Source organism: Physeter macrocephalus, unplaced genomic scaffold, assembly GCF_002837175.3.
Source record: "Physeter macrocephalus isolate SW-GA unplaced genomic scaffold, ASM283717v5 random_551, whole genome shotgun sequence".
Lineage (NCBI taxonomy): Eukaryota > Metazoa > Chordata > Mammalia > Artiodactyla > Physeteridae > Physeter > Physeter macrocephalus.
The window spans coordinates 18,066-33,007 of NW_021145802.1; the positions used below are offsets into that span (position 1 = coordinate 18,066).

General features: G+C 56.0%; 2 protein-coding genes across 2 annotated transcripts in view; both read left to right on the forward strand.

Moving 5' to 3' along the window:
- The window catches only part of LOC112066197 (interferon regulatory factor 4-like), a 10,487-nt gene extending 3,249 nt beyond the window's left edge, over nt 1-7,238 (forward strand). The window contains exons 2-8 of the mRNA XM_024128560.3: nt 2,270-2,459; nt 2,766-2,866; nt 3,670-3,781; nt 3,901-3,966; nt 4,719-5,090; nt 5,710-5,828; nt 6,032-7,238. Coding sequence (XP_023984328.2) covers nt 2,270-2,459; nt 2,766-2,866; nt 3,670-3,781; nt 3,901-3,966; nt 4,719-5,090; nt 5,710-5,828; nt 6,032-6,142 — 1,071 coding nt within the window. The 3' untranslated portion in view covers nt 6,143-7,238. The remainder of the gene's footprint in view (nt 1-2,269; nt 2,460-2,765; nt 2,867-3,669; nt 3,782-3,900; nt 3,967-4,718; nt 5,091-5,709; nt 5,829-6,031) is intronic.
- A 1,673-nt stretch (nt 7,239-8,911) lies between these two features.
- FOXS1 (forkhead box S1) lies at nt 8,912-10,248 on the forward strand. Its single transcript, XM_007123443.4, has one exon. The coding sequence runs from the start codon at nt 8,995-8,997 to the stop codon at nt 9,985-9,987; it is 993 nt and encodes a 330-aa protein (XP_007123505.1). The 5' UTR covers nt 8,912-8,994; the 3' UTR covers nt 9,988-10,248.
- The last annotated feature ends 4,694 nt before the right edge of the window (nt 10,249-14,942 follow it).

Below are 14,942 nucleotides of genomic sequence, written 5' to 3' on the forward strand. Positions count from 1 at the left end.
CCGCAACGGGAGAGGCCGCAGCAGTGAGAGGCCCGCGTACCGCAAAAAAAAAAAAAAAAAAAAGGAACACAACTACCATGAATAACAAGAATCAACAGTACACATACCCTCAGACACACACATCAGCTCCAGTCACACCAGGCTGCTCACTGTCCCCTGCGTGCATCACGCGCTTCCATGCCTTTGCTCAAGCTGTTCCCCCTGCCGGGAACGTCACTCCACCTGGCAACTTCCTATTTATCCTTCGAGGCCCAATTTGATTCATTCAACAAATATTTATTGAGCATCTCCTGTGTGCCAGGCACCACTTTAAATGCTTAGGGGCACAGCAGTGTCCCCAAAGATCCCTGTCTCATCATGGTGATAACACCCTGTGCCTTGAGCCCAGGTTACCCTTGAGTTAGAGCATCCTTAACATAATGAATAAGTACCGCCATAAATAGGCACTGTGTGCCAGGTGCTGTGCTAAGCACATTACATAGACCGCTCATCTTACACTTGCCACAACCAGGTGAGGTTAGCTATTATTGGCACAGTTTACAGACAACAAAATCAAGCCTTAAAGGTCTCACCACTGGCAGGAGACACAAACAAAGGAACTGTGGCTTTTCAGTCTGGTGTCCCACTAAGCCTGGGATCTCCGAGAGCAATGACTGAGTGTGATTTCCCAGTTAAACCCCCCGCCCCCCATCCCTGAAAGTGAGCAATGCGAACAAGACATCTCCTACTGTCCTCCCCTTTGACTACTGTGCTCCAGCCTCATTGGCCTTCCTTGAATCTCTCCCACCCCAGGACCTCTGTGCTTGCTGTTCCTTCTACCTAGTACAGGCTTCCCCCAGCTCTTTGTCCGACTCCATCCTTCTTTTCAATCAGGCTTCAGCCCAAATGCCACTTCCTCCGAGAGGCCTTCTCTGATCACCCTCTCTAAAGCAGCCCCTCATATTATTTATTTATTTATTTAGTCCCTCTACACAAACAGTCATTCTAATGTGTTTAATGAGTATCTTTGGTTTGTATGTTTTCTTGCAAAGTGGGCATTGCTGTTTCGTGTGTATTCTTACCTTGTATACATATAATTGTGTCATAGATCTCATTCTGTGTCTTACTTTTATTTCACTCAGGGTCAAGCTCTGAAGATCTATTCTTGTTCTCTGTCCATCTAATTTGTTTCTAGATGCTGCACAGACTCTATAGTGGGCATCTATTACACGCACTCCCCCACCTACTTTCCCAGGGATGGACACAAATTTGCTTTCCAGACCACAAATAACGCTGCAGTGGATCTGCTTGCCCTGGTCCCCTCGTGAGCCTATGTGAGAATTCCTTTGGAACTGGAATTTCTGCTCACAGGGTATGCTTATACTTAATTGGATTAGGCATGCCTGATTGCTCTCCAGAAACTCTGCTCCCACTCCGTGCCCACCAACAGTGTCCACATCCCAACCAACTACTGGCTTATCCAACTGGCTAAATTTTGTAAGCTTACAGGTGATATCTCATACTTTTATTTGCATTTCTCTGGCACTAATGAGTTTCAGTACCATCTCCTATGCTCATGGGCTTCTGGTTTCCTCTTCTGTAAACCACCCATTCTTGTCCTTTGATAAGAATTTTTCTTTAGGGGATGCTTTCTGCTTCTTATTGATTTGCAGAAGTTCCTGTATGTTCTAGATCTTAGCCCCTTGCTGATTTCAGACATTGCCATTTTTTTGCCTTATGGTTCATGCCTTTAAAATTTTGGTTAAGAAGCATTCTCTGCCCCTAGAAGAGTTTCTTCTACATTATTTCCTGTTAAGTTTATAGTCTTACCTCTTACTTTTGTTTTTTTAATCATCTGGAGTCCACTTTGTTTGTGGCAATAGGTAAGGATTTAGTTTTATGGCTCTCCGGATAGCAAGTCTCTGCCAGCATTTTATATCCCATCGTATTATTGTTTTTATTTATCACAATCCATAATTTGGAATATAGCTATTTCCTTTCAGCTGTTTGCGGCTGCCTTCTCCCATTAGACTTGAGTTCCTTGAGAACAGGGACCATGTATGTCTTGCTGTTCCCCATTTAGTCCTTAACTTGGGCCTGGCATATAGCAGGAGCTCAAGGAATATGTGTTGGATGGAGGGAGGGAGGAAGAGAAGGAAGGAGGGAGGGGCCGAGGGACAGAGGGAGAGAGAGGGAGAAGGGTGGGAGGCAAGGCAGCCCTCATCCCTTTTCATGGCACCATCCCCATCTCCCACGCTATTGCTCCCCCAATGCCCCTGCTCATCCCCAGGCCTGGGCCATATACAAGGGCAAGCACCTAGAGGGCGTTGACAAGGAGGACCCCTCCACCTGGAAGACGCGGCTCCGCTGTGCCCTCAACAAGAGCGCTGACTTCTGTGAGGTGCGCTCGCACAGCCAGCTGGACATCTCCAACCCCTACAAGGTCTACCGGCTCCTGTCTGACGGTGCCCACAGCCCAGGTATCATCCTGTCCCTGGAGGGAGCAGCTAAGGATGGCTCTCTGGGCAATAAGGACCTCACATTGCCCGTCTGTAAAATGGGAAATGGTGGGCTTATTGAGCTTAAACTCATGGGCTGGTAAACCTAGAAGGACCTTACAGTTTATCTCCCCATTCGAAAAGGAAGAAACTGAGCCCAGAGAGAGGTGGGCCTTGCCTGAGATCATGCAGTGAGCTGGGTTACTCTGGTCTGGGCTCACCTCAGACAAGGTTGAGGGGTTCCCCTTGGGGCCCAGGAAACCACAGACTATTTCTTGCTTCATCCAGTTACCAGGGCTTGTGCTCCCTGTAAAGAGGAGGGCGTTCTTCATAGCCAGCAGGTTCTCCCTGGAGAAGTGACAGAGCCGGCCTGCAAGACAGCAGAGCAGGTCAGTGAGTCCTTCCAGCCCCTACAGCCTTGCTAGCCCAGTCACCTCGCACCCATACCGCCCGCTCTTTAATCTCCAGCGCATTCATCCCATCCTCTCCATCAGCTCCTGCCCATCACTGTTCCCATCCGTCAGCTCTACTTCCTGCCTCTACTCCATCTCTGCCATCATTTTCATCTCCTTCATTCTATTCTCCTCGACTCCATCATTTCTGTCCCATCGTCTCCACCATCATCACCTCCATCACTCTGTCTGCGTCAGCCCTATTTTCTCCCATTTCAGCCCCTCTTCCCTGTCATCATGGGGTCAATCACTCTGTCCCCACTCATCCCATCAGATCCAGTTCCATCACTGTATTCCCTTCACCTGCATCACCTCTAGCTCTCATTGTTGCCATCACCCCTATCATCTCTACCTGCATCACTGTCTGTATCACTCTTACTCCACCCCGTCACCTCTCCCCCTTCATCTGCGGTTCATTCCTCTGTTCCCATCTCCGCATTAGCCTGGTTCATTCCACTGTCCCAAGTGCCCCCATTCCATTGCTCTATCACCCCATCTCTATCACCCCATCTCCTCATTCACTGCTAGCACTTTTCTCTCCCTAGCACAATGAGCTTCACCTCCAAAAACCCCATCAACTCTCTCTTTAACTCTACAGGGTAAACCTCAAAGTCCCTACCAAGCCCGGCTGGCTTTCAGTCTGCCCAGACCTCCCTCTGCCCCAGTTTAGACTGTCTGGGAGCTCCTGTGGCCCAGAGGTCTCCTCTTCCACCCTCACAACCCTTTCTCCCGATGCTCAGGTTGGCTCCAGATTAGTCACAGAGGATAAGGACAAGAAGCAGCCCCCCAGACTGGCCCAGCAGGACTCCTTGTCACCAGCTGCCCTGCCCCCAGGCCCTTTGGCTGACCACAGTAAGGACTGGGTCTCCTCACCCACCCCTGCCTCCTCCCCGGCCTCTTCCAGGACCTTGATCTAGGGGTCAAGGGACCCAGGGTGAGGCGATGCCTTACTGCTTCCCCTCCTTCTCCAGGGTACCAGGCTCAGGATCCTGCTCACCCCTGGTACCCCTTGCCTTCTCAGGACTTCAGCAACCCCGGTAAGGAATCTGAAGGCCCTCTCCCCTGACCACTGTGAAGAACTGGGGAGGACCTAGGGTTGGTGCCGAATAGCCTCTGTCTCCCACCCAAAGCACCCAGCCCAGACTCCAGATAACAACAGCTAACAGTTGTTGAGGGCTTAGCTTATGCCATCCTTCTAAGTCTCCCCACAGCCCTGTGAGATAGATAATGCCATTCTCCCCATTTTACAGATGCAGAAACCAGACACAGAGGTTAAGAACCCTGCCCAAGGTCACACAGTTAGTAACCCTGGGAAAGTTACTAACAGATCACAGCTCCTAAGGGGCAGTGAGAGATTAGAACCCAAGGCCCTGGCTGTAGAGCCCACAGCCCTAACCATTGAGCATACTGCTAGCTCTTCATATGGGAGGCTGCTGTTTTGTTGTTGTTATTATTATTATTATTTCTACCGGCATTAAAATATTTGCTGGGAAGAAACTCCTAGAATCCCAGAAATCCGGGCTGGGAGGGCGTCAGTGCCATGCCCCCACTGTACTGATGGCCCCAGACCCTATGCTTTTGAAGCTCAACTACCAGTTTGTTTTTTCTGGAAGCTGCTATTATTTACTACCACCACTACTACTAGAACTACTATTATTACTTATCGGGAGAGAGTGTCAAAAATTCCCGAGGTGGTGGCCGGGTGACCTCTGGGTTCCCTGCCCTGTTGTGAGGGGAGGGGGAGCCGGCGCCACCAACGCCGGGCGCGCGCCCCCTCCCTTTCCCGCAGATTTTTGGCTGCACGTGCGACTCTTCTATGGCGCGGAGCTGGTGCGCGAAGCCACAGCGCGCGCGGCCGAGGGCTGCAGCCTGAGTCCGCGCGCGGCCGCCGCTGCCGCCGAGCTCCTGCTGGGGCCGCCGCCGCGCGTCGCGCAGGTTCGTTTCCCCGAGCCGCCGCCCGGCGCCCGCGTGCTGCGGCGCCTGCTGCCCCACCTGGAGCGCGGAGTGCTGCTCTGGGTGGCGCCCGAGGGCGTCTTCGCCAAGCGCCTGTGCCAGGGCCGTGTGTACTGGCGCGGCCCGCTCGCCCCGCACCGCGCGCGGCCCAACAAACTGGAGCGAGAGCGCACCTGCCAGCTCCTCGACACGCGCCGCTTCCTCGCGGGTAAGAGCGCGACAGCGGGGCCGCTGGCGGCACGGGGTGGAGTGGCCGGGCACAAGGGTCGGCAAAGGAACGCGGACAGAGGAGAGTGGGCACACGAGATGTGGGCGCGGGGCGATGGACTTGACGATGCTGGGCTGGAGTGGGCATGGAAACAAAGGACATGACGCAGAAGCACCGGGAGTGGGAACGAATATGGGCATCGGGAGGGCTGGGCACAGATTAGACATAGGCGTATGGGAGGTGTAGGCACGCGGCAGGCTGGGGCACTGGGTGTGGGACTTAAGCATAGGACTTGGGCACGTGTTGTCATTGGGGGTTAAGCATAGGGTGGGCATCGGGGGCACTGGGCACAAGATAGGCCTAGGTGAGCGGCAGTGTGCATGGGGTGGCCATAAAGGCATGACAGCAAGCATAGGGCACGAGGCACGGGGCATGAAACCTAGAAGTGGGAGCAGATGTGGGACATGAGGCAGGTGTGGGGACGTGGAAGTGGGCACAGGGCATGGGCACACAGTGGGGATGTGGGCTTACGGGACGTGGGCATAGGATGTGAGCACAAGGTGGGCACCAGGTGGGACGCCCCATCTTGGCCCAGACCCCACAGTCTCGGTGCCCGCAGGACTGAGAGCCCACCTGCAGGATGGTCTCCAGGAGCCCGAGTACCAGATCCGGCTGTGCTTTGGCGAGGAGTACCCGGGGCCCCCGGACCAGCCTGAGGAGCGTCTCATTATGGCCCATGTGAGTCACCTCCCACTCCAGCGGAGAACCACACCCTCCAGTCCCAGCTCCGCCCCGGACCTGCCTTACGACCCTCTGATCTGGAAGACCTTGCGTGTAAAATGCATGTGGAGAGGGGCTGTCACTCCCGCCCCCCCTCCAACAAAGGGTGTGGGTAAAGGGGGAGGTTGGCTCATTGCCCCACCCCCACCCCCACCCCGCAGGTGGAGCCAGTCTTCGCGCGGGAGCTCCTCCGACACTCGAAGCTCCACGGCCAGGTGCCTCGGTGGCGCGTTCCCAGCCCCGCATCCCCGACAGCGTCACTCACCTGCTGACACAGCTGAGTCAGCCCTGAACGGCTGCTTCCCCCTCCCGTACCCTCTAAAGCAGTCCCCACAGGTTGCAGATCCCACCCCAGCCCTGCCCCAGCTGAGCCAGGGGACTTTAGGTCTCGCCTCACTCATCGCCCAGGTAGGTTGAGACAGCGGAAGCCAGTCACGGCCTTCAAGCTCTCAGCCAATGAGATGGAGCCCCGGGAACCCAGGAAGGAGGCGCGTAAGCGGACAGCCCGGCAGCTGGGCCTGCGGCGTCAGGCTTGGGAACCGAACTCGACCTTGAGGTTCCAGAAATAGCAATTTCAGAAACAAAACTTCATCTTTTTGTGAAGAGCTGGACATGCCCATAGCAGTTTACCTAAAGCAGACCTTACCTGCAATTGATCCATTATAAGGTTTGCTTAAAGCTGAGTTTACTGGGAGTTCCCTGGTGGTCCAGTGGTTAGGACTCTGTGCTTCCACTGCTGGGGGCCCAGGTTCGAGGGATCCCTCGTGGGGGAACTAAGATCATGCAAGCCCCCAGGTACGACCAAAAAAAAAAAAGGGGGCTGAGTTTACCAATAATAAGATCCTCCACATAGTTTAGACTGAAGCCCAACCAGTAATGGAATTGCCCCACCTCTGAGGGGCTGTGAGTTTCCAGACCCTCCTTTCACCTGCCACAAGTCTCTCTTCTTTCGGGGTGGGTGGGGATTGTGAGGGGAGGGCGTCCCAAAACAGAGGACTTAGCCTGAACCTGGGGCTTTAAATGCTAATCAATCACTGAACCACTGCCAGTAGATACTGTCTTTGGAGAAACTGAGGCAGGCCTAGGACAGAAGCCAAAGTGGGAGCCAGGAGTCCAGCCCCTGTGCAAGCCCCACCCCCAATCTTTGCAAACTGTGAGTTGTAGGGAGTCCTTGAGAATTGGGAGGGAACCCTCTCCACCATGAAGGCAGTGACCCTGCCTTGTCAGTAAAGTCACTGTTTTCTACCCCAGATATCGGACCTTTTACCTTTTTTATTTCTGACTTTATTTATAGGAATTCTCTTAGAGATGGCAACATAATAAATCTTTTAGTGATACATTAATTAGCCACTTTTATGGGGGGGAACTTGTATGATTCAATAAAGGACAGAATCAGTCGAATCACTGGTTTTAAAATTCATTCAACGAATGTTTATTGAGCACCTACTCTGTTCCAGGCAGATACTGGACACTGGGGATAGAGCAAAGCATGGTTCCCTATTCCCTTGGGGGTCACAGCCAGTTTTCCAGTGGGGGGCCCAGTGACAGTCCTCTACCCCTGCCCCTCACAGAAGGAGTAGCATTAAGGAGTTACAGAATTCTGGGTTGAAATCACAGCTTTGTCACTGACTAGCTGTGCCACCTCAGGCAAGTCAATTAACTTCTCTGAGCCTCACATTCCTCCTCTACTCAAAAGAAGCTATTAAGGCCTCTGGAGCAGAGTTGGTCTGAGAAGTAAATGTCGAGAGGGGAGGGGAGCTGGCCTGGCATGGAGAGTGGCACACAGTAGGGGCCCGATGACTTGGTTATTTGTGGGTGGGAGAGTGTGGAGGAGGCTGCCCCATCCTTCAGAAGGCTTGACTGTCTGTTCTGGGCTTCGCTGTACCCTCGGTCCAAGGCTGCAGCTATCGGGGAGCCTCAGCTCAGGGTGACAGTCCTCGTCATGCCCAAACCCCTACTCTGTACCAGGCTCTCAAAGGGCACTGGATTCAGTGTAAGAGAGCCCGTTGCCTCCCCACCACAGCCCAGACAGCTGCAGAGTCTTCAGCTCCATTTTAGAGATGGGAAACGGAGGCTCAGCCAGGGTCTTGGTTGAGAGCCTCTTGGGAGGGTGGATGGCTCTGTCCAGATGTCTGTCCTCCCCACACTAGTCACTAGAGGGCGCCAGGGCTCAGCAAACGGGGTTGGGCCGGCCCTCGTCCCCACCCTAGGTGCCCCACCCCTCGTAGACCCCAGTGCTAGGAGGGCAGGGAACAGTGTGACCTCGAGTGCTCTGCACTGTGGGGAGGAGAAAGTAGACCCCAGGCCTGGGAGGAGGAAGAGAAAAGAAAGGGGGAACCAGAGGTGGGGACTCGAGAGGCCCCTGAGGCTTTTCTCACAGGAACTCTCTGTTCTCCAGCTCAGACACAGATGCTACCTCTCTCCTCTCTCACTAATGTGTGTGTGTGTGTGTGTGTGTGTGTGTGTGTGTGTGTGTGTGTGTGTGTGTGATCTCCCTCTTCCTCTCTATCTTTGTGGATTCCTTTCTTTCTCTCATTCAGTGATTCTTTTTCTGTACTCTGTGTGCACGTGTGCACGTGCGTGGAGCTGGCTCTCTGTGTGTCTCCCTTTTTTCTGTCTCTTTCTGCTCTTTGTCTATTTTTAAGTCTCTGCCTCTATCTCCTCTGTATGTTCCTGTCTCCCTCTTATTATGTCCTTACCTCTCTTTGTCTCTGTCTCTCTGTCTCTTTTCATTCTCTCTTTCCATCTCGGCCTCTATCTCTCTTTGTTTCGTCTCTCTCTCTCTCTCTCTGTTTCACATCCTGTCCCTCCTCAGCCACCACCAGCCAGCACATGTGGGCTAAGGGTCTCAGTCCCTTCCCTCCCATCTCCTCACCCCTGGCAGCTGCTCACGGCTTCCCAATCCTGGCCTCTCCTGCCCGCCCCTCTTGGGCCTTGTGGGAGGGGGGCGAGGGAAGAAGGGAGGGCAGCCTGGCGGGCCCACCCCTTTTTGCCTTTCCAGGCTGGGAGGCTGGGCCAGTGGGCCTTTTAACCAGCCTGGGCAGGCTGTGCCGGACACCAGCCCTGGACACCGTGCCTGGCCCCCGCGGTTCCGGCAGCCACCAGCCTGGCCAGCCCGGTCAGCATGCAGCAGCAGCCCCCACCTGGGCCCCTGGCCCCTGCGGCCGAGCCGACCAAGCCTCCCTACAGCTACATCGCCCTGATTGCCATGGCCATCCAGAGCTCACCGGGGCAGCGGGCCACGCTCAGTGGCATCTACCGCTACATCATGGGCCGCTTCGCCTTCTACCGCCACAACCGGCCCGGCTGGCAGAACAGCATCCGCCACAACCTGTCCCTCAACGAGTGCTTTGTCAAGGTGCCCCGTGATGATCGCAAACCGGGCAAGGGCAGCTACTGGACGCTGGACCCCGACTGCCATGACATGTTCGAGCACGGCAGCTTCCTACGCCGACGCCGGCGCTTCACCCGACGGGCAGGCACCGAGGGCGCCAAGGGCCCCGCCAAGGTGTGCCGCAGACCCCTCCGAGCCACCAGCCAGGACCTAGGAGCCCCCAACGCTGCGACTGGCATGCAATGCCCGTTCCCACTGGAGCCGCCAGAGCCCAAGGGCCTAAGCTTTGGGGGTCTGGTGGGGGCCTTGCCAGCCAGTGTGTCCCCGGCCACCACCAATGCCAGGCCTCGGCCGCCCTCGGAGCCCAAGGAGATGCCCACGCCCAAGCCTGCAGGTCCAGGGGAGCTCCCCGTGGCCACCTCATCTTCCCCGAGCCCCGCATTTGGCTTTCCTGCCAGCTTCTCTGAGGCTGAGGGGTTTAGCAAGGCCCCTGCCCCCATCTTGACCTCCGAGGCCACCATCGGGAGCAGCTACCAGTGCCGGCTTCAGGCACTGAATTTCTGCATGGGGACTGATCCTGGCCTTGAGCACCTCTTGGCCTCAGCAGCCCCCTCCCCTGCACCACCCACCCCTCCAGCCTCTCTCCGGGCCCCGCTGCCTCTGCCAGCTGACCCCAAGGAACCCTGGGTTGCAGGCAGCTTCCCTGTCCAGGGAAGCTCCGGCTACCCATTGGGGCTGACCTCCTGCCTATACCGGACACCAGGAATGTTCTTCTTTGAGTGAAGCCAGCCGGCCTCAGGCAGTCCCTGCAGAGCCCCTGCCAGCTACGCTCTCCAGGTTGAGCCTGACTCTAGGATCTGGGGAACTCTCAAAGGATGCAGGCCTGGCAAGCCCACAACAGCCGGAACAGGAAGCCAAGATTGGAGTGGTGAACACTCAGCCAGCACCCAGGGTCTCTGGACAGACTTGGGGGTGAGGGGAAGCAGGGCCCCCTTGGGATTTACTCTACGGCTCTCAGGGCCAATAAAGCCAGTGTGATGATGAGGGTCAGTTTGCTGGATGGTTGGGGACTGAGGGCCAGGACACCTGGCTCTGTGGGGGGGGGGCGGCGTATGGGTTGTGGGGTGGTATGGCAGGGACGGGGGACCCCAGATAGAAATGTCCCACATGAGGCTTTCTCCTGCTGGGGACTTTCTCAGGGAGTTTCCCAGGAAGGCCGAGGAAGGGGGAGCGGGGAGTCGGGGAGAGAGAGGAGGGATGCAACCAGGAGAGACACCAGGCAGGAGTGAGGCTGGGCTGGACCAAGGGGCTGATTCTCCAGCCCCAGACTCTGTGACTCAGCACCTCACATTATGAGCAGCCACAATAACTGTGACCATTTGTGGCAGTTATCCTGTCCTGGGCTCGTATATATCCTTTCACCGAATCCTGGGTGGTACGGAATGTTATCTCCATTTAACAGTGGTGGAAACTGAGGCTCAAAGAAGTTGGGGCTCACTAGCTCCGGCTCCAAATGACAAATGAGTGGCAGAGAGGAAATCAAAACCAGGTCTGTGTGGCTCTACCCCCCACCCCTACCTGTAGTTTGTGTGAGGATGCAGGGTGGCCCACAGGGTGACCCCCCCAGAGGGAGGAGGGCTTTTTTTGAATCCTGGCATGCCAGGGCTAAAAAGCCATCCCTCACCCCTTGCACAGACAGGGAACCCAAGGTTCGAAAGACAGGCACACTTGCCTTGTCTGGATTTCCCACGTGACTGGGAGACCTCCCCGAGCCCCCAGCTCTCTGAGGTCTCCTGGTGACTCTTTAAGAAAGCATTTCCCTCATGGGGGGAGGCGGTGGCTACCCTGGGTACAGATTAGAAGAGACTGAGCCTTGACCTTTTACCTTCTCTAGCTGCCCCCTTGGGTGGAAGCAGGAGAAGTGGGCATAGTCGTGGCCCCCATCAGAGGAACAACTTAGGGACCTGAAACCTCGCTGTCCCCATACCCTCCAACACCAGACTTGCTGAGGCAGACGGCTTTCTTCCGGAACTTCAGTCCCCCCACCTGGATCATGGGTACAGGGAGAGAAGAGGGGCCAAGGATACTTTCTGGTCTTTGCTGGAGGGTCTTATGTCCCATGAGGTGATGCTCAGGGGGCTGGAGATCCCTTCGTTGGGCAGGCAGCCCAGTCCCCTCCAAAACACCCCCCTCGGGCAGGCGGCCACGCTGGCTTCAGTCTCTGTGGCTCCCTCCTCCCTCAGCAGGTCCCCTGGGGCCTGGGAGGAAGTGAGCCCGGCTGGACAGCCCCAACTGTCTGGTTCCCACAGACTCCAGAGCCGGGGTGGAGGGGGCACCTGCAGGGTGCGGGCTCAGTGCGGCCAGAAGGGGGTGGAAGAATGCCCGGCCAGCTGTGCGGACCCTCCCTACCGTGTGTGCCGGACCCCAGCCTGGAACCCATGGAGCAATGGGGGGAGGGAAAGAGGGTCTCTCCTGTCGCATTCAGGCAGCTTCGTGGCTGAAAGGGGAGGGGATGGAGGCCTGCGAGTGCAGGGCACGGGTGAAGAGAGTGTGCCTGTGTGGGTCAGTACGTCTCCGTGTGTACGTGAGTGTGTGTGTGTGTGTGTGATGCGCAGAGACAGTTACGGAGACAAGGACAGATTCGGGGGGGCGGGGGTTCTTAGCTGGGTCAGGGAAAGAGGCCTCTGCCGGGCACTGTTCCCTGTGGTGCATTCCTGTGGAGACCTGGTGACCCCAGTCTCTTCCCAGCCTGTGTCCTGAGCTCGTAGGAGGATGGGGAGGCTGGCCCGACTCGGGGATCCCAGGCTTCTTCATCCTGCCCCGCCCACCCCACTCCACCCCCGATCCACCCCTGATGAGGTTGAGCATCTAACTGGGGTGGGGGCCTGGGGGGAAGAAAGCTGCAACCCCCTGCCCACGCTTTGAGGTGGGGGAACATGCAGAGGGGTCAAGTGCACCCAGAGGCACAGACTCAGCTCTGGGCATGAGCCCCCTCCATGTCCCCTCTCTGGTCCCCCCAGAGAGTCAAGAAGTGAAGACAGTCCCCTCAGCCCAAGTACCTAAGCAGGGCCCTGGGCTCAGAGCCTGCCTTGGACGTGCTGTGTGAGCCTGGACCAGTGCCCATCTCTCTGGGCCCCGATTTCACTCCCTTTGTCCAGTGAGGGGGTTGCAGGGTGAGGGGAAAGGGCAGCCTGACTCTTTGAATCTGGATCCCAGGGAGGGTCTAACCTGGGGGACAGCCTGGAAGGGATCCCATCCCCAGAAGTACTGGACCAGGAGGCCCAGACACCATGATCTCATGTTGCCCTCTGCTTGCTGCCCAGCCTGGGGACCCCACCCACCGGGCCTCCTGCCCTCACATTCTTTCCATGACCAACAGACACCCCCTGCCTCTGGCCTGACCACCCCCACCTGACGGGGTGGACAGTGCTTAGCAGGGATTCGGAATGCCTAAGCTGGGCCGACCCAGAGAAAGCTCCTCGTCACAGATGGAGAGACCAAGGCCAGAGAAGGTAAGTGACATGCCCAAGGTCACACAGCAGGGCAGGAGTACCCCTCTGCTGCCTTAACTGTAGAGCTCTTAGGGGACAGGGGCCACCCCATCTGACTCTCCTCACTGGAGGCTGGTCTGTCTCCAGGAGGGGATCCCAGCCCCCACTCCTCCTCAGCAGGTCAGAGCAAAAGAGGGTGCCGAGGGGCCTTGTAGAGTTAGGCTAAATCGAAATCTAAAATGGTAGGATCAGTGGTATTTCAGAATATTCCAGAGTTTTTAATCACAGCAGCTCAGATTCTTGGAATATCAGAGTTGAAAGGGCGTCTCCTGCCTGATTTCTGAATCCCCTCTACACCAAGCAGTTCATATCACGTGGGGGGGGGTTCCAGGAAAGGGGAGCCTGCTGCTTTCAGAGCCGGCCCCTTCCCGCCCAAGTTTGGCAGCTTTGAAGGGCTCTCAGGAAGTTCTTCACCTGCTGGTCCTTTGGTCTCTGCTCTCTCTGCCTCCAGGGAGGCTACCCCCACCCACAGGGCTGGGCCTTCCTCAGCCGCTCCTCCACCCTCCACATCTTATCTCCCTGCGCCTCTCCGCCCACCCGCTTCCTTCCCTGGTTTATGGCATTCCACTGCCCGGAGTTCCAAGCTCCTTCCCACACCCCAGACAGCGCCTGGGCTAGGGTGGGGAGACGCTCTCCCTTGGCGGGCGGGCACTCTGAGGCCACCACAGAAATGAGGAAGACAGTGGGGGGGAGGTTGTGTCGGCCAGCCTGGCATGTCTGCCTACTGGGAGTGTACAAACCCAGGAATCCAGGCCTCAGCCAAAACATCGCCTCCCATCACCCCTGAAAGGCCAGGCTCCTAGAGGCAGTAGGTACAGCAGCTAAGAGCAGGGGCTCTGGACTCCAACTGACTGGCTTCAGATCCCAGCTGTCACTTCCTAGCTGTGTGACCTTGAGCAAGTTACTTCCCCTCTCTGGGTTTCCCTCATCTAAAAAATGTGGACACTAACAGTACCTATATCCATGGGATTGTTGTCAGGATTACATGAATTAATACTTGCAAAGTGCTTCGAACAGGGTCTGACACATGGAAACAGCAATTTACGTGTTTAAGTAAAATAAATATTTGGGGCCTGTGGGCTTGTCTTCTTAACCTGATTTACCCACCAGGAAGGTCTAGCTGCTGTAGGGGTGGGAAGATGCAGGGGGAGGGAAGGTTGTTATATACACAAAGCTTTGGATTCAATTCCTGGCATCTTTACTTCCTTGCTGTGTGACCTCGAGCAAGTAGATTCACTTCTCTGAGTACTAGTTTCTTCATCTGTAAAATGGGGCAATGATTTCAGCCCTCAGGACTGGCATGCGGGAAACCTCACCTTGCACAGTATGTGTACAATTCAGTCAACATGAATGAAATGGGACATCTGAAATTAATATAACAGTGTACATCAACTACTGGAACGTGAAACAGCCCCACTGGAGGGCCTTGTACCCTCAGCCCAGTCCTCTCTGCCCATTTGTTGCACATGGCAAAACCTCCTTCCCCGCAGGTCCAGACCCCGAGGTGTCTAATCCCCTGTTCCTGCCCTGCTGGTAATTGGGTAGTGACTCAGGGAGGCAGCTGGTGGGGCTGAAGGAAGTGGTTCCAGGCTAAAAACAGACCAGAGTCCCATTTAGTCCCACAGTCCGCCAGAACCCTGCCTGTGGCCCCTGGAAAGGCCAGGGCTGCCTCCGCCAGACCACAGTCCTCCGGTGCCCTGATCTCTCCGGGAGACAAACAGGAGGCTCACCCTCCCGAGCTGAGTTAAGGCAGCTGACTCCTCCGTGAGTGTTTCCACCTCTAGGCCTTTGCACTCGCTGTTCCCTGGGCCTGGAATGCCCACTCCCCACTGGCTGACTTCTCAGCATCCAGAGCCCAAGTTAAACATCACCTCCTCGGAGAAGCCTCCCCTCACCTCCTTATCTGATTGGATGCCTCTAGATTTTTCTCCACCTCTGCATCCTATTTGTTTCCTCCACCGGCCGCCCCGTTGCAATGTGGAATTCTGCATCTCTGTGTGCATTCCCTTTTGCTTGTCTCTGCCTTTGTGTCATAAGCCTCTGGGGGCAGGGGCTGGGTCTGCCTTACTCACTTTATCCACTTCCCTAACCCACTGGCTGGCCTATAGCAGGCCCTCAATAAAGATTTGCTGAGTGGATAAATGGATAAATCCATTTGCCATGGATTAAATCTCAGAGAAGCCCCCA

Coding starts and splice junctions, on each gene's coding strand:
- FOXS1 (XM_007123443.4), top strand. CDS start 8,995: ATGCAGCAGCAGCCCCCACCTGGGCCCCTGGCCCCTGCGGCCGAGCCG.